The 18,106-nt window shown below is 56.6% G+C and overlaps 1 protein-coding gene across 2 annotated transcripts in view; it reads right to left on the bottom strand.

The window, feature by feature from the left end:
• The window catches only part of PGS1 (phosphatidylglycerophosphate synthase 1), a 35,321-nt gene extending 21,780 nt beyond the window's left edge, over nucleotides 1-13,541 (bottom strand). For both annotated transcript variants that reach the window (XM_042915899.1, XM_042915900.1), the window contains exons 1-3: nucleotides 13,363-13,541; nucleotides 4,406-4,595; nucleotides 1,135-1,212 (exon numbers count right to left, since the gene is read on the bottom strand). In XM_042915899.1, the coding sequence (XP_042771833.1) occupies nucleotides 1,135-1,212; nucleotides 4,406-4,595; nucleotides 13,363-13,505 (411 nt within the window). In that variant the 5' untranslated portion in view covers nucleotides 13,506-13,541. The remainder of the gene's footprint in view (nucleotides 1-1,134; nucleotides 1,213-4,405; nucleotides 4,596-13,362) is intronic.
• Nucleotides 13,542-18,106: the final 4,565 nt, after the last annotated feature.

Here is an 18,106-nt window from a genome sequence, read left to right as displayed (position 1 = left end):
CCCACCGACACACAGCAAACAGTGCCTACACGCGGAGAGCACTTGGTAAATATTTGCCGAGCCGATGAATCCAACACACAACCTGCCCGCTGGCCACTCTCCATGAGCTGGACGTGACAGTCTTCTCCCAGAAGAACAAACAGGCTCCCCAAGCCTGCTGCTAAAAGCATGTCCTGAAGGCAGAGGGAGGCCTCCCTCTCAGAGCGGGAGAGGACAGAGTGCTTCTGACCCGGCGTCCCTCGTCCTCTGCCCCCCATCCCCGGCATTCTTCCCCAGCCCCTAGCTGTGCGTCTCTGGACAGCGATGAACAAGAAAACACTGTGGGCACCAGGCCCGTCTCACCGCGTCAGAGCGCAAGGCGTCCTGAAATGAGGATAACAGAACCCCCTCACGCGCGCTCACGTGAAGTCAGCCCACACGCCGTGCCCGCGCACCACACCCCGCGCCGCGTGAACCAGTGGGTTCCGCTCCTTCCCATCTGGCCCACCTCACCGTGGGCGACGGCAGGTCCGGGTGGAACGAGGCTGACCACAGCCCAGGCGCCTGACCCCACCCCGACCTGCACTCCATTCATTTGTCTAGGACGGGGTCAGAAAATCTTTTCTGTAAAGGGCCAGGGAGTAAATACTCTGGGTCTGGTGGGCCGGATGGTCCCTGTCACAACCACCCAGCTCTGCAGTCCTGGCAAGAGAACAGCCACAGACAACACGTTTGTGAGCGAGCATGGCCGTGTTCCAACAAAGCTTTGTTTATGGACACGGGAATCTGAATTTCACACATTTTTCCTGTGTCACAGATAGCCTCCTCCTTTTCATTTTTCCTCCAATCATTCGAAAACACAAAAACCATTCTTAACCCACAGGCCATACAAAAACAGGCGGCGGGCCAGATGTGGCCTGCTGAGCCCTGAACTGGCAGACACGAGCAGCCCAGGAAGCCCTGTGCAGGGTGAGGAGGACACGTGAGCAAGGAGGAGCCCTCCCCGCACCCCTCACTGGCCCTCCTAACACACCAGACAACCGGCAGCTGGCGGGGAGGCTTGACCCCAACTTCCCAGGGCCGTGTGGCCGGTGGGGGAGGAGGGGTGTCAGAGCGAATCTGCTGCCGTGGGGACCACCCGACCTCAAACCTTACCAGTTCCTGTTCCAGAGGACCCGTCCCCAGGTAGAGAGACGCCATCACGACCCGTCTCTTCGCCACTTTTATCTGGCCCTGAAAGAGGAAAAACAGTTGCCGATCATTCCCAACAGCCCACTGAGAAAACGTACAAGCCTCCAGGCTGAACTCGCTCACGCCTTACAGTGAGCTACCAAGTAAGGCCCCACGACCCTAATTTAAAATACTCCCCCCGAGGGGCACCTGGGTGGCGCAGTCGGTTAAGCGTCCGACTTCAGCCAGGTCACGATCTCGCGGTCCGTGAGTTCGAGCCCCGCGTCAGGCTCTGGGCTGATGGCTCGGAGCCTGGAGCCTGTTTCCGATTCTGTGTCTCCCTTTCTCTCTGCCCCTCCCCCGTTCATGCCCTGTCTCTCTCTGTCCAAAAATAAATAAAAAACGTTGAAAAAAAAAATTTATAAAAAATAAAATAAAATAAAATAAAATAAAATAAAATAAAATACTCCCCCCGAAAGTAACACACGGCCCAACTGCACGAGCCACGACGCAGCCATCGAAAGAACGAGGGAGGTCTGTGCCGTGACCTGACAGGGCGCCCGCAACATACCGCTGAGATGAAAGCAACTTGCTCCCCCACCTACTGCCCCCCCCACCCCCGCACACCATGCTGACACAGGGGCTTCACGACCACCGAGAGCGGTCCCTGCGGGCCGAGCAGGAGGGCAGCGTGGGTGCCAACCTGCATGCCCCCTCTGCACCTGCATGGTTGACTTTTATAACGAGCAGGTACGAATTTCCTCTGCGGTGTGGACAGCTCCCTAGGGACGAAGACAGACCAGACCGGCATTCAAAGATGACTGTGACCTCAGTCCTCTCCCTAGACCTGCTCCAGCCCGGGGAACAATGACCTGACCCCCTCTGGAGTTCAAAGCACCCTGCCCCAGAGAGGGGTGGCGAGGGCAGAAAGGTCGGCGGCATTCCAACAGTCAGGCTCCGTCAGGCTCTCGAAGGCGACGGGAGGGCCAGGCCTCTGGGGAGGCGGCAGGCGGGAAGAGAGAAGCAGGAGGCAGGGCACGTGCCTGCTTCCCCACCAAAGAGGGACGCGGCCCCCCCAGCCCCCCAGCCCGCACAGGAGGGCCGCCCTGACTCCAGGAGCAGGCGAACACACCGGCAAGAGGCCTGCAGACAAGGAAAGCACGGAGAATTTTCCCAGCTCGCCACCCCCTCTGTCTCTGTTTTGTTATTTATGAAGCGCTCCCGCGGGGACCGCGGGGACGCAGATCAACAACTCGGGTACAGGCACCCCGGCTCAGGCAGCAGACCGCCTGCGGGTGCCGCCGCCAGGCCCGTGGGAGCAGCCTCGGCTGTAACGAGGGCTCGGGGCCAGGCAGACGGCAGGCTGCACTCCCCAGTCAGGGAACAAGGCCACTCTGTGGGCCCTGGGAAGAGATACATCCCACTCTGCACCACCCGTGCGGGGAGAACTGCCCTCGACTCCACCCAGAAGGCAGGACAGAAGGGCCTCCTCCCGGCCTGCCGGGCCAAGCCCCGGGGCCCTTCCTGTCCTCCGCGGCCCTGCCCGGGCAGGTGCGCAGCCTGGGGATCGCCACACGGAGACGCAGCCAGTCATTCACCCAGAGGAGACTAGAACACGAAAACCTGCCTCTGCAAAACCGGTTTCTTCAAGCCAAACACAGAACCAAGTAGGAGCAAAAGGCAAACGGCCTGACATCAGTTCTAGCCAAAAAGGACGCCCGGGACAGAGGAGCAGTGCAGGGGAGAGGTGGGGAGAGCCTGTACACAGACAGGGAAACACGCACGCACGCAGAATGCATTCTGGAACGAGCCAGTCAGAAATTAAGCTAAGCGGCGCTCCGCAGCACAGCAGGGCCAAAGGAGAAGGGGCGAGTGTTCAGGTCAACTGCAGATCGTTCCGTAGGAAAGTTAATCTCTGCATACATTTCCTACGACCTCCCCCCTTTCTGCCTGTCTGACCTCGTCAGACCTTAACTCTAACATCATTGCTAATTTGAACCCAGAGAGTTCATGTCAATAAAAATTAATCAGCTTCAGGGGCGCCCGGGTGGCTCAGTCGGTTAAGCGTCCGACTTCGGCTCGGGTCACGATCTCGCAGTCCGTGAGTTCGAGCCCCGCGTCGGGCTCTGTGCTGACTGCTCAGAGCCTGGAGACTGTTTCGGATCCTGTGTCTCCCTCTCTCTCTGACCCTCCCCCGTTCATGCTCTGTCTCTCTCTGTCTCAAAAATAAATAAACGTTTAAAAAAAAAAATTTTTTTTTTAAAAATTAATCAGCTTCAAGTGAATTATTCCAATTCGCAGCTGAACCTGGAGGACCTGGATGAGACCGGAAGACCTGGGCACTGAAGGCTCAAGCCGAGCCTGCCCGCCCCCCCGCCCTGCAAAGGTTAGCCCCTCCCCCAGTACAGAAAAGGCACAAACTGTAGACAAAGTCACAGGAAAGAACAGGACTCATAAGGCCTAAAACCGGATGTCCAAATCTCCCAGTGGTCTCTAAACACCTCCTCGCCGAACAAGAGAATTCCAGCCACTTCCTACACATCGAGTGTCATCCGTGGCTCGGCCGGGTCTTCGTTTCTAGGACGTTCTGTGTCCTGAAGACGTTTGCAGGGGCCTTCGTGCCATAACTAGAGTAAGGTTCCTTTCGTCTCAGACCCCGTCGGCAAGGACGCCCACACCCCCTCACGAACCTCCCTTCTGATGGAACCAAAGCAGTCAGTCTGTCCGTAAGACTCGAAATCCAGGACCCGCCCCTCACGTGCCCACACGCTCTGAGCTGCTCTACCTGAGACGCGAGCCACACGAGGCATGCGAGCGTCCGAGGACAGTGCCATTCAACCATCTGTGAGGCTGAAAACCTAACAGGGAGAAGAACCCACAGCAACAAGCAGAGTAGCCATCAGAAACTGCCACAGCGCGGGGCGCCCGGGGCGGTGGGGGGGGACTCAGAGAGTGAAGCGTCCGGCCCTTGATTTCGGCTCAGGTCATGATCCTGTGGTTTGTGAGTCAGGGCACCGCGTCAGGCTCTGTGTTAACAGTGCGGAGCCTGCTTGGGAGTCTCTCTCTCTCTGCTCCTCCCCCGCTCTCTCTCTCAAAATAAAAAAACTTAAAAAAAAAAAAAAAAAAAAAAAAAAAAGAAAAGAAAGAAAGAAACTTCCAGAACAGAAGACACTTCTGCTCAGGACACCCTCCCACCCCCAAGTCCCCAAGCCTCTAGCTCAGACGTCCCTCCTTCTCTCCTGCGGACACAACTTACCTTCATGAGCTCAAAAAATTCCGCCGGGGAGGAAAGCACCCTGACGTGCGAGCTGCAGACCCCAAACTCCGGGACCAGGTTCCGGATCCACTGGAACCTGTGCACACCCTCTGGACACAGGCAGCAAGGAGGGGAGGTGACCTGGGGGACCGTTGGGGACAGCAAAGGAGCCAACAGCAGCCATGGTGACCTGGTTAAAGAGACATGAAAAGGGTCATACTTCTCAAACACTCCCTTAGAAGTCTGTCCCAGCTACCGGGGGACAGGTGGAAATGGAGGGTTTTTGTGTTTTAACCGATTTCAGATTTTCTAGCCTAGTTCAGGTAAGCCCGAGGGCTTTTCCTTCAGCCCGTCTGAGCCGAGCAACTTAAGAAGTGCCAAGGCCTAGAGAGAAACCCCAAACTGGCAGCTGGGTCCAAACAACTCCAAATCGAGAGCGGCCACGAGTAAACTCACGGAAGCCACCGCGCGCGCTCGACACGGAGGCGCCCCGACAGACCCGCCTGCACAGAGCCACTGAAGGCCACCTGGAACGAAGGCAGGCCCGGGATGAGGGTGATCACCGCAACCCAGGCCGCCAGCTGTGTGGCTGCAGAGGCAAACAAGGCTTTTATTTAGGGCAGGACCTAGAAAAACAAAGTCTTCTCTTTAATACTCAGCTGTGGAGAGAAGAGCTGGAGCAGGAAGAGCCTGGAGGAGGGGGGCCACCTCGGCCGTGGCGACAATCGCCCCCCCTCGGCCCTGGGACACACCGTCCCCGGGGCTCACGCCACATAAAGCTGCGCCCCAGACCGGCTCTACTCCGCTGAGGCAGAGACGGTGGCAACCGAGGTCCTGCCCTCGCGCCCGCGGATCCGCAGGTCTGCCGCCCGCCCCGGCTGGCACCTCCGTGGGGACAGGGAGGGAGGGGCGATACACCCGGGGCCCCACGCGAGCCCGGGCCGACTCTGAATCCCAGCGAGCAGCAGCAGGAAATCCCTGTGCCGTGCGTGACCTTCTACCGCAGCTCCGCGAGGGGCTCCGGGGAAGGGACGCTGCAACACCCCAAGGCCTGAGGAGCCACGGATTCCAGGAAGATGATTTCATTCACTCGCCTCATGCTAGAGCGCTGAATCTTCCCAGGGCCTGCGAACGTCCCTACACAGGCGCCAGATGGCCCACAGCTGTGCTTCCCAGAAAGCCCGTCGGTCTGTCCCGGCCGACTCATTGCCAAGAACGCTTTAGTCAGCGGGTGCAAGGTAGCGGTTCCCCGGATCCAGGCAAGTTGGGGACTGGCCTGGGGCCCCACGGTGCAGAGGGAGGAGAGCAGCTAGCCTTTCCCGCTGTCTGCGATGCAGTGGGGGGGGGCGGTGACGACACTCGGGGCCACCGGCTCGCTAAGGTTCTCAGGTGATGAGCGGCAGCTGGCAAGCAAAAGGCCTAGACACGTAGACTAGCAGCTGCTGCCTCGATTTCCCAAACCGTAGGCCTTGTTCCTGCAGTGCTCAAAGACAGCTTCCAGAAGGAGAGGGAAAGACGCTCCAGTCCAATGGAAGACCACGAGATGCTGGGAAAGTCTGCGGGCCAATCCATCCGAAGGCCCGAAGGGGGCCTAAAGTCTACCAGTCATTCAGTAAACATGGTCCATCCGAGGCGGAAAACCCCACAGCAGCAGCACCAGACCGACGTACCCCCAGTCTCACGGCACCTGTCATCTCTCAGACCAAAGAAAGGACCAGGGCGCCAGCCAACACCCCGGGCCACACCCCCCATCTGGGCCCAGAGACTGCAATCAGCTTCCCCAAAGGGAGATGCGGAAACACGTCCTCGGCACACGGCAACCCAGGAGGGGGCCAGCGCGGGCCCGGGGCCTCCATCCCGGTCATCACACGAGCAGCCCCCTGGCCCGTGAGAGGCGCAGGGGAAGAGCTGCCCGGCCCCGGACTGCCACGAGCCCAGCGGCCTCACAAGCTGACACGCCTGAGATCCAAGAACGACACAAGACACAGGCGCTGCCATTAATTAAAGGTCAAAACATACAGCACGTGGGCTTCGAGTGACCGGAAAGGGGAGCTCTCGGCGCCTGAGCCCCGGAGGCCTTACAACACCTGCCTTCAGACGGGCTCCCTGAGGGCTGCCCCGGGAGAGGGGAGGGGCGAGCAAACCTAAGGAGTGGGAACTGGCAAAAGCCACCGTGAGCGGGAAAACTGGTCTCGGAGGCCAGTCCCCATGACACACACGCCAAGGGGTCCAGCGTCGGCCCCGTCCTGCCCGGGAGAGGCCCAGGGCAGGCTCGGGCGGGCCAGGCTCAGGGCCCCGGGCTGCCCTGGGCAGGTCTCGTCCCTGCCAGGCAGCTTTCCCCGGGAATGTTCCACCAGGGCCTCCGTCCAAGATCTGTTGAGGGCTTTTTTATGTTGGCTTCCTGTTTAATCTGTGTACTGACAGGTTTATTTTTGCTAGAGAGGAGAAGGAGCTGAGAGGTGGCAGGGGCCCGGGGGGGGGGGGGGGGGGAGACCCCGCCCTCAAGTGGCGATTTCGCACACCCAAAGTGGAAGGCACTTTGGAAAGGAGCAAAGCCTTCTACAAAGGGCCCCACGGCGCGGCACGGGCGTGGGGAGACCACGTGTGGCCAGGTGACGATCTAACTGGAAACGAAGGGCCCCGGCCAGGGCAGGCACAGCCAAGCCAGAGTCCGCTTGGGGCCCACGCTGTTCCTTCACCTCAGCCAGAAGCCCATGGCGGGGCTGGTTCCCGCTTTCCACAGCCTAACTCCTGGGAATCTTCCCAGAAAAGGTTCCTTCCAGTGCCAGCAGCAACCCCACTGCACAGTAACCCCAGTCTCCAGGGGCGACCACCTGTGCGGGCAAGTCCCCGCACCCCAGGGAGGTTTACTAAGAAACCGCACGTCCCAGGTCGGGAACCGAAGCCCCGAGAGATCTGAGGAGCTGTGGTTGCTTTACCAAAAAAGCACAGCCATGTCGGTCACACACACACACAATTTCCACATCGAGACCCAGACGCCCCTGAATCATCTCTCTGGTACCACCTAGCCCCGGTTTCTAGTTACGAAGAGAGGAAGTGGGGAGAGGGGGTTGGGGACCCGATCACAGCTTCTGCTGACGACCCGGCCTCCCAAGGCAAGCCCCTTTACTCGGAATACCATGGAAGTTTGGAGAACAGGGCTAGGGCAAGCGGGTGCCAGAGGCAACAACAAACCTAGCGCACTCACACCCCCCCCCCCAACGATTCTAAAAGTGGAACAAAGCAGCACGCCCTCCGAAGGGCAGGCTCCGGCCACCGCGGGATGGCAGGCCCGCAAAGGTTCAGCCCCGAGGCTTAAGGCTTCGGGCAGAGAATCTGCAGAGTCCCGCACTGGGGAGTCGGCTGGGTGTTAGGGCTCAGGACCCCTGACGTGGGGCCCTTCCTCCCCCTGGGTGAGGGGGGTGAGGGGGGTGAGGGGAAGGCTTCAGGGTGACTCCAGGAGGGGAGCCGTGGGGGGGGGGGGGGTGGCGCGGGGAGCGAAGTCTCTTCTCACCATCTCTAAGAGGAACCCACATCTGAACCGCCTTGACCGAGGAGGCTCTTTTCCCTGAGCCCCCAGACCGGCGGCCACCACTAAGTGAAAACAGTGGAAGCCCACCTGGCCCAAGGGGTGATCCCAGGTGGGACAGAGCGGCCCAGCGTCCGCCGAGGCGCGGGGAGGCGGGGGGACTGGAGTTCGTGACAGTCAGCCGCTCGGAAACGGCAGAAGAGCCACCGAGACACAACTGGACACCGCTCCTGACCCCGGGGGCCTCAGGGGAAAGAGGAGGTGTTTCTCCTTCTCGTGGGGAGACAGGAGTTGTCACTTCACCAAACATCCTGGAGCTGCAGGTGCTCCAGGGAAAAACACTGGCACACCTTGCATTTTTCCTCCGTCTGGATGCGCAACAGGGTGCCTGGAGGTCCAACCCCGCTCCCCCGTGGCCAGCGGCGAGAGGCCACCGAAGGCAGGCAAACACCAGAGGATCACACCCCGGTCTACACTTCCCATGTCCCCTCCACAGCCTCTCCGCCTCGGAGGACAGGGGTCTGCCTCCCAGGGGCTGCGGAAGGTCACCCGCCCCAGCGGGAACCAAACAAGCGGGCCGCCCTCTCAGGGGTCTTCTCAAAACGGGGCATCCCGGGCTCTGAACAAAGAAAACAGCGATGCTACAGGACTGTCCTCAGACACTAACCACAAATCCTCCACGGACAGCACAGGAGCCCTACCCCCTGTCCCGTACCGCACTCGGGATACTGACTAAGTGGCCCCCACCGTGGGCTCGGCCATGCTCCGAAGGTCCGTGGGCTCTTCTGGAACTGTAAGATAAGATTCGTGGTACAAGCTCTGTGGCTTGGATCCCATCCAAATCTGTACAAAATGACGAAAAAATGAAGTTTTTAAGAGAAACCAAGCTCGGTGGACTGCAATGTTTTCAGAAACTACTTTTTAAGAAAAACCCACCCTCCCCCCAGTCATGCACACTGAAACGTCAAAAAGTGAGCTAATGAGAAAAGAGCAACAGTCATAGCACTTCCTGAGAAAAGCTCTCAAGAAACTACATGAAGGCACCGTACTTCCTGCGTCCCCGGCAGCAGGCGGCCCTTCCTGACTAGCGCAAGACCCGAGCCCGAGAAAGGGAAGTGAGTGTGAATTCCCGTAGGTTACAAAAGACCAACGGCCCTCTGCACTCCCACCACAAGTCCAGCGTGAGAGGCTGCGGCTGCCAGCACTTGGCTACGTGCTGACCAGCTAGAGGACCGTCCTCTGGACTTGCCCAAAAGGAAGTCGCTCACATCCAGGGGCCAGAAATCCCACAGAACCCACAAGATGGTGTGGTCGGTCGGTGAGAGCACCAGACACAGCACAAGTGCCTGTCGAGAACCAATCACACGTTCAACTAATCCAAAGGCTGGGACAGGCCTGACTTCCCAGCAGCCTCGAAAAGAACTCGTTTACGTGAATCAGATCACATGTTCACAAGTGGACGATCTATCCAAACGCTTTAATCCAGGCTCCCTGCTAACTCTCTAGGGGCACATAGCTGACTGACCCAGCCTAATGCACGTCCCCAGCCGCAGTGTGCTGGGGGACAGTCACGGTTAACGTGAACTCAACAAAGCTACAATTTAAAAGTCTGTCCGCTAATGCCCTGCAGGATCAAGTTTGAATTATTTGGGGGAAATTACGCTCTAAGTATCCCCCTCCCACCCATTCTATTACTGTAAATAAACCAAGAGCAGGCTCTACTAAACCCTAACAAGTAAGGAGCATTACAGAGTTTAAAGAAAAACTGATTTCTGGAAATCTGGTGGTCCCTCAGAGTAGAAGACACTACCAAGCTGAACCGGAGGGTGCTGACCTGCCATTACAACTGAAGACAATCTAACTGAAAGGACAGCCTTCTGGGGGCGCCTGGGCGGCTCAGTCGGCTGGGCATGCAACTTCAGCTCAGGTCATGATCTCACGGTTCGTGGGTTCGAGCCCCAGGTCGGGCTCTGTGCTGACAGCTCTGAGCCTGGAGCCTGCTTCGGACTCTGTGTCTCCCTCTCTCTCTCTCTGCCCCTCCCTCGCTTGGTGCTCTGTCTCTGTCTCTCTCTCAAAAATAAATGTTAAAAAAAAATTAAGGAAGGAAGAAAGAAAGAGAGAGAGAAAGAAAAGAAAAAGAACAAACGAACAGCCTTCTGGGTCTCTGTTTCCCTCTAACTCACGTTCGGAGCCCCCTCACCACTCCTCATACCCACACCTACCCACACACCTAGAAGAGAGAAAACAGGACTTGAGTCTCAAAAACAAAGCCCTTTCTGCACATATAGCTCAAACTGAAAATCATTTGTTTGTGGTGTTTTTTTAGAGAAGGAGGCCACAAAGAAAATATTTCCTCGCATGGCAGGCAAGCTCAAGGTTAGGAACCAGCGCCCCCCCTGACACATTTCCCACTGAGGTTCATCTACTCCAAATAACAAGTCGATTCTGTGCAGCCTGATGACTCCAAAGTATCTGGTGTCGGCTGCCCCTCCTGAGCTCCAGATCTGTCAGAACACCTCCACCTGGACGTGCCTGGATACTAGTGGGCCTGCCCCGAGGTCACCTTATCATCACCCCCACACCCAGTCCCCTTTCTTACCCCCTGTTTGGGTGAAGCGTGCCTCCATTCACGCAGTCACCCAAGTCAAACACACGACCCACCCCCCAGGCACTCCCCCTGCGCCTCCCCCAGCAGAGCGGATTCTACCTCCCACTCCCCACCGCCTCAGGCCCAGACCACTCTGAAAGGAAGCTACAAGAAATCTCAGAGCTTGCCTCCCTGGGTCTCAGCCCAGAGGATGTTTGTTCCTAGCTCCTCTCTCCACCTCCCTTCCCTACTCAGCGCCCCCGGTCAGCTCCTGGAAATGACTTGAGAACTGCCTTCCGCCTCTGCTGCTACAATCAGCAGCCCACATCATTCAGGATCCTTCCCTGAACACCACCAGCTCCCCTTTCTCTCCCTAGCCTGCTCCTATGCTCCAAAACACAGCTCTGAGATCACAGCCACCAGGAAGCCTTCTGTGACCTCCCGGTGTGCCCCTTAGGTGCAGCCGTGACCTTCTACCTTACTCTACTATTTCTTCTGTTATGGGTCTGAGCATCTTGAAGGTGGGGCTGTGTCTTTACCTGTCTTCCTAGGCATCTACGCACAGCAGAGCAGCGCCCTACACACGCATGCTGAATAAACGAATGAACCCAACAGTCCAAAGCGATAATGAGTCAGACGCCTGCTCAAGAGAAAAACGGTATTTCTAGATCACTAATTGGAAGTAATTTTAAGTAGCATTCTCTGTCACTATGGCTGTCTCTGTAACTAACAAGGAAACCGCTGCAAGGAAAGAACCCTCCTTTCCCCCCCCCCCCCCCCCGCGTGTTAGCCACGAGGATTCACCAGGCACTCCGACCGTTGAGTCAGACTGGCAGAGCGAAAATCTGAAAAAGTCTAAGCTCATGACTACACAGAACTATTATCAATGAATCAACGACCAGAGTTACAAGAAACCACATCATTCGGGGAATGAGGCGTTGCGAGGTACAACCGTATGATTGGAGGAGAAACGAAAGTCAGCAGCCAATAGAGGATGAGTGGCCACACAAGACCAGAGAAACCCCAACACCAAGGCCACAAAGAGTCCGGGAAAATCTGCAAACCCGTAAGGCAGTAAGGCAAGAAGGAAAAAAAAAGGGTCAGAAAGCTACAGTGTTGTCACAACGCTGGTCGCAGCACTTATCGGCAGTCAGTCCTGGTAGCATTTTTCCCCTAAGGATTATAAAACACAAATTTCAGACACGTGTGTGTCTTTGGTGTAAGTGAGTTTCTGGTTTAACTGTTGACCCAGAGATACAACTCCCTCTCTCCGCTTAATCAAAAAGAAATACGGTGCCACACCTACTGCCTCCATTTACCAAAAGGACTTCGGGAAGTCAGTTTACTGACTCTCCCCACTGCCACCCTCTCCGCCCCCTCCACACACACACACACACACACACAAATCACTCAAGAGAAATGTCTTTTTCAGAAGAATTTGTTCATAGTCAATTCCAATGCTAAACAGCAATTAACAACGAAGTGTTCTTCCTAGAGTTTAAACATATACAGGGAAATTACAAAACTGCCTGAACACCTCATCTTTGAGGAGAGCACATTTCGTGAATCTTTAAACCAAATTTCCCAGTGGTTTGATGCCGAGATGTGGAAGTCATCTGACTTCACTACCCACTGCAATGGCCGGGTCTTGGCCAAACACCAAGTACAGAAAACGCTGAGGCCACCTCTGCCCTGCCCCCGCCGGTTTCGCTGATATGAAACTTAAAGCCATTCTGATCAGCAAGCTTCTAAGGGCTCAATATAGCCCCGATGCTATCACCTAAAAGTTACCCTGAATCAAACTCGATCGTTTACTGAAAATCATCCACCGTAACCCAGGATGAAGCAGGCTGCTTCCCATACCTAGAAACAGCACGCATGACTGGACCACAGATCTGTGCACGGAAAGTCAGGAGGTCTCATCCTCACCCAAGTAACACAGATAAAATCTAAGACAACGCAAACCCTACTAAGGCATTTACGTCTAAGATCTTTCTCTTTTTTTTTTTTTTTTTTTTTTTGTTTTCTTTTAAAGGATCAAAGGGGGCGCCTGGGTGGCTCAGTGGGTTGAGCCTACTGACTTCGGCTCAGGTCATGATCTCATGGTTCGCGAGTTTGAGCCCCACGTCGGGCTCTGTGTGGACAGCTCGGAGCCTGGAGCTGCTTCGGATCCTGTGTCTCCCTCTCTCTCTGCCCCTCCCCGGCTCATGCTCTGTCTCTCTCTCTCTGTCAAAAATAAATAAACATTAAAAAAAAAAAAATTTAAAGGATCAAGGGTAAGACTTGAGTGTCTCTGATAAGAAAACCATTTGCACACAAGAAATCTTTTTTTTTTTTTCTTTTTACATTAGCACTAACAGCAGGCCTCTTAGGTCAGCATGTTCTAGGCAAATGTTGACTCTGAAAGCCCACTGCCTGAACAAACCGCTTCAAAGCCTCCCTCGCCATTTACATAAGTCACTTCAGTACTTTTCCAGAACACGGGCCCTTTGAAAAGTGTGTGTGGGGTGGGGGGGTCGAGTGGTTCCTCTTCCCTGGCCTTAGAGTCACTGACTCAGGATTGCTTCACCGCCCTCTCGGGCAGGATGTGAGAAGCGCTGCACGAACACAATCCCGGCTGAGCTGATTCACTCCGGCCGAGCCACCCCGCGGCCAGGACCACGTAAGGAAAAGACCCCCTCCGAACCCAAGCGGTGTCTCTCGCCACCGGACCCCGCCACGCCAGCCGCCGGGGCCCGGGGCGCCCGAGCTCGGCCCCCCCGCGTGAGCGCGCACTCCCGGCGCGGAGGGAGGCAGGGCTGCGGCCGCGACCCCGCCACGGCCGGCCCGGCCGCCTCTCACCTCCTGCGCCGGCGGTCCCGGTTCCTGCCCAGGCGGTCGGACAGGCGCCCCAGGAGCGCGGCCAGCCCGGGGCGGCCGGGCAGCAGGCCCAGCAGTCGCCTCCAGAGCACCGGCCCCGCCGCCGCCGCTGCCGCCGCCGCCATGGAGACTCGGCGCTTCCGCTTCCGGCGCGCAAGAACTTTATTGACAGCGGCGCTCGCGGACAAGTGGCGGCGGGGGCGGGGCGGGCGCAGGTGTGCAGGCGGCGCGCGGGGCGCAGGCGCAGACGCCGCGGGAGCGTCCCGCGCGCCCGAGTCGCCTGGCCTCGCGAAGTCCCCGCCGTGCCCGACGCCGGGGCTCCCGAGCAGGTGCGGCGGGCAGGCCCGGGGAACGTGCGGCTCTGCGAGCCGAGGGCCGCGTCCGTGGAACCGGGAGCACCTTCTGTAGCCGATCTTCGAAAAGAAGATGTGGCAATGTCCTGAGGGGCAGGGGAGATGGCTCTGACCCGAAACGTGGGGTTCCTCGGCCGATCCCCGTGGACTGGGACTTGGGAACCGGAAGAGCCGTAGGAGGTGGCCACATCGTCCTTGTCCCGGGGTGGGGGTGTTGTGGACACACGGGATGCAAAACATTCCGAACTCCGCTTCCACCCAGGTATCCCACGGAAGTCAGTTACGCGTTCCCTGCAAGAATGTTCGTCTCAGCATTGTTCATGATACCAAAAATGTGGAAGCAATCAACAGTGGGAGAGTTGGTGAAATAAATAATGGGGCATCGCTGCGTGGGAAGACCGCGCGCAGCCGTAAAGAATTACGTCCTAGAAGAATCTTGAGTGACACAAGTGGAAAATCCAGATTTTAGTAGTATGGAGCTTATCTCATTGGGAAAATTAAAAATTGGAGAGAGCATCGTGTGCAGACACACTGAAAGTAAATACACAAAACCGCTAACATTGTTCACGTGGGGCTATTCAAGAGTTTCCAACTTGTTTACGACCAACGAGCGTTTCAGATTGTTTCAAGCTTTCCTTTACGTTTAGAGAGCTTTACAAATACAAGGTGGACTCTGATTCACCTCTTCCGAGTTAGAAGTGGTGAATCATCAAATTTCCTAATTTCCAGTAACTAGGATGAGACCATCCATTGCATGATTCCACTTTTGCACGGGGCCTAGGACAAGGGGTAGTTGTAGGGTCAAGTGGCTGAATGCCTGCACCACGATGTTCAATGGTGACCACAGGAGCATTCTACCCATCCAGAAGAGAGCTGGCAGCTTCTTTTTGCATGTGGCGGTGGTGCTTTGCCGGGTGAGGTATTGAGTGAGACAGACAACCATAGTACTGTCCCGTTGGCGATTTCCCATCTAAAATAAATTGTCGTTAATACGGTCGTATTACAGCATGGTAAGTTACACCAGTAAGTTTTTACGTATAAACAGCAGGCAATGACCCAGTGCCTTCTGAAGCCACCCACCTAGAGCCTCTGTCCTTCATGGCTAGTTTGAAACTGTCAGAGCTGCTACCAGAATGAGGCAACCACGACTTTGCCCTAGGACGTGCACATTTAGAAGTTGCAAAAATTTTAAATAATGGTTTTCAGGGATTGAGCAATTTTTTTTAATGGTTGCATTTACACGATGACAAGACAAACACTTTCCACCAGGAGAGACGTCGGCTGGTTAGCGAGCACAGGTAAAGGAGATAAGTCACTCTCAAGTGACGCAGGTGGCCCAGAGAAGAGGCCTGGGAGTACCCCAAGCTGCTTGGAGGGCCAGCGGGCTAGGCTGCTGCAGGGCTCTCCACTCACACCTTGATGACCCTGGGCCAGAAGGCATGTGCCCTCTGAGACCCCTGATGGCTCCAAAGCCCATCTGCTGAGGCCCCCCTCACCCTCCTGCCTTCACCCACTGCTTTCTGGCCAGTCGCACCGGCTCCTTCCCGAACAGGAGGTGCCAGGGTTACAATGACAAGAGCTGATGAGACTGATGACAGATATCAGGTCTTCCCAAACGGAAAAGGAAACGCATTCACTGGAAGGAGAGTTGACGTCAGGGAGGGGTGGGCTGCGGCCCCTGATAGCAAGGCTGCTGTCCCGGGCAGGAAACATCAGGAAATCCTGAGCCAAGGGCCCATGCCTCACTGTGATTCACACAAGAACCGAAAATCAGGCCAACGCAAGCGGAAGGCCCCTCCTCCCCAGACTGCTTCGGGCGCAAGGGTCTCTTTCAGCCACAGGGCACTTAGCAAATTCCAGAAGGAGGAAGAGGTGGTCCAGCCCACGTCCCTCCGGCTGGGAGAAACTCGCCTGTCGGTTTGTCCGGTTTGTCCCGTAGGCGGGGGCTATCAGCTGCTTCTGAGGAGGGCACGCTTGGTTCCAGGAGAATGGAGCTTAGGTGCTGGGGGGATGAAGCCAGCTGGGGACCACTGCATTCTTTCATTCCGTCGTGCCCGGCCTCACCGGCCCGTCTCTTCTCAATCCCTCAACACCCTCCCTCCCCCCACCCCACCCCCACGCTGCCACCTCAGGATCTCTGCTTAGTTGTTCTGTCCACTCATGAGCACGTCCTCCCAGCTCCTCTCATCCCCCCCCTCCCCGGAGCCCTGTGCTCCCCCTGGAAACACTTCCTGGCCCCCTTTACGTTCTGCCTATTACATGCTGTGATCCAATCGTATTTATTGGTTTATTATTTCGTGGTTGCATGCATATCGGAGTATAGTTGACACAGGATGTTACCTGAGTCTCAGGGGCACGACATCAGGATTCGACTTCTCTGTACCTTATGCCCTGCTCACCACAGGTACAAATACACCCGTCTGTCACCCTACAACACTGTGACAATACCAGCGGCTATGTTCCCTATGCTGTACCTTTCACGCCCGTGACTCATGCATTCCAGAACCAGAAGCCCCTATCTCCCTCTCCCCTTCACCCATTTTGCCCATCTCCCCCTTCCCCACCCCCCCAGCATGTGAGCCCATAAGACCTTATGTGCTCCTAGCACCCCCAGTGGGACCTGGCAACAGAGACAGGCTGAGCTATGACCCAGTCCTTCATGCCCTCTCCTTCCAAACTGAGACCTGACTCCAGCCCTCCGGGCTTCTGTTCCCCCAGAGCAGGGGTCGGCCAACGTTTCCCTCGAGGGCCCTTTACCCTCTTGGAGCCGGGTGGCCTCACGGGCAACTACCCAACCGGGTACAAAAGCAGCCGCAACCCATACGAACCCGTGCAGCCGGACTTCCAATAAAACTTTATTTACAAAAACAGTCTGCCAGCCTGTGTGCCACGGTCTGCCAATTCTGCTTCAGAACAGGTCTTTTCCCACGGCCGTAGCCGAGGTACCAGGCATGGAGCCCTGCCAGGCCTGCGGGGCCCTAAAAGTGTTTGAGATGAGGTCTTTCTAGCACCAGGGGCCTCATCTGCCAAGCACTGAAGCTGAAAACAGCAACCTACAGGGTGGGGGAGCGCGGGGAGCCGGTCAAGGTTCTTGTACTTATCATTTAAACTTTTCGGGGTCAAAAACTCTTGTCATCTGCGAAACAAAACGCCGCCTGTCCCTCAATGTGATCCATGCCTCCCTGCCGCAGAGAGGCCCAGGATAACCTGGCATTTCATCAACAAGAAGCCCAGGCCCAAATTTCTGGACATGCCTCCTGGGCACAGCGCGCCGGTTTGTTTCTCCGTGTCGCTGGTGAGAGATAAATGCAGCTCTCGGTTTCAGGGGAATCTCAGCCTCTTGTGGCGTGGCAGGCAGCCAGCGCCACCCCGGCAAGGACCTGCCGGCCTCCTCCTGATGGAGCAGTCCAGCGCGTGGGGAAACACTGCGGCCCGTGGCCAGTTCTGTCCCAGGGAATCCCTGGCTCTCTGGGTCCTGCTTGGGGAGCCGAGGCGAGCTGCTGGGGGCTCCTTGGCAGAAGCCCATCCTGACATGGCCCTGCTTTTCTCCCCACCTGGCCCCCACGGTCAATTGAAGCAAGAGGCTAAGCGTGCCCTGGGCCTCGCTCGAGAACCCCAGCTCAGGATGAGTCTTGCCTAAGAAGAGGCCACATCCACCGAGCAGGTGGGACTCCCAGGGCCAGGCTTGATTTATTTCCAGTCTCTTGGAATTTAGGGAAGAGACTCAAAGAAAGTCACCCTTCTTGCCCTTTAGCCTAGAAAGGGGAGGTGGGAAGACGGAGGCCAGGTGGGGTGGCTGCCTCAGTGCCTGGGGCTCCTGGCGGGGAGGGGAGGGAAGAGGAGAGGCCAGTCTTGGGGGTGGGCCTATGCTGAGCTGGAGAGCCCATCTCCCATCTAAGGGGCCAGTGGAGACCTGCCAAGTGGAGACCCACTGCCGCCAGACGACCCGTTTTTTCCAAAGAAAGCCCCAAAGTCAGATGTGAATGTGAAATTTCCAGATTTGTAAATGTCGTCTCAAACATATATATATATATATATATATTTTAATTCCCTGAAGTCTAACCAGTGCCTCTACGGGTCATGCTCAGCCCATGGTTCACTACTCCACTCACATCTTCCGGTCTGTGAAACAATGTCCCAAGCACCACGGGAGAACAAGGTAAGAGTAGAAGGTGGTGAAAGACCACAGTTCGTCTGTTTGTAACGTTTGAATGTCGAACCCTGGGACTGTATTGCCTGTTTGTGAAACACATTTTGAGTCTCAGAGTTCCAAAAATCAGAGAATGTGTCTGACCCACCTCTCAGGGGTTGAAGGGGGAACAACATTCTCATCTTACCAGTTTGTAGCTGCCTCAGGTTGAGCCTGAAAGCAG

This window comes from Panthera leo, chromosome E1 (assembly GCF_018350215.1).
Source record: "Panthera leo isolate Ple1 chromosome E1, P.leo_Ple1_pat1.1, whole genome shotgun sequence".
NCBI classification, from domain to species: domain Eukaryota; kingdom Metazoa; phylum Chordata; class Mammalia; order Carnivora; family Felidae; genus Panthera; species Panthera leo.
The sequence above is the reverse complement of the archived record's forward strand: the minus strand, read 5'-3'. Positions and strand labels throughout refer to the sequence as shown.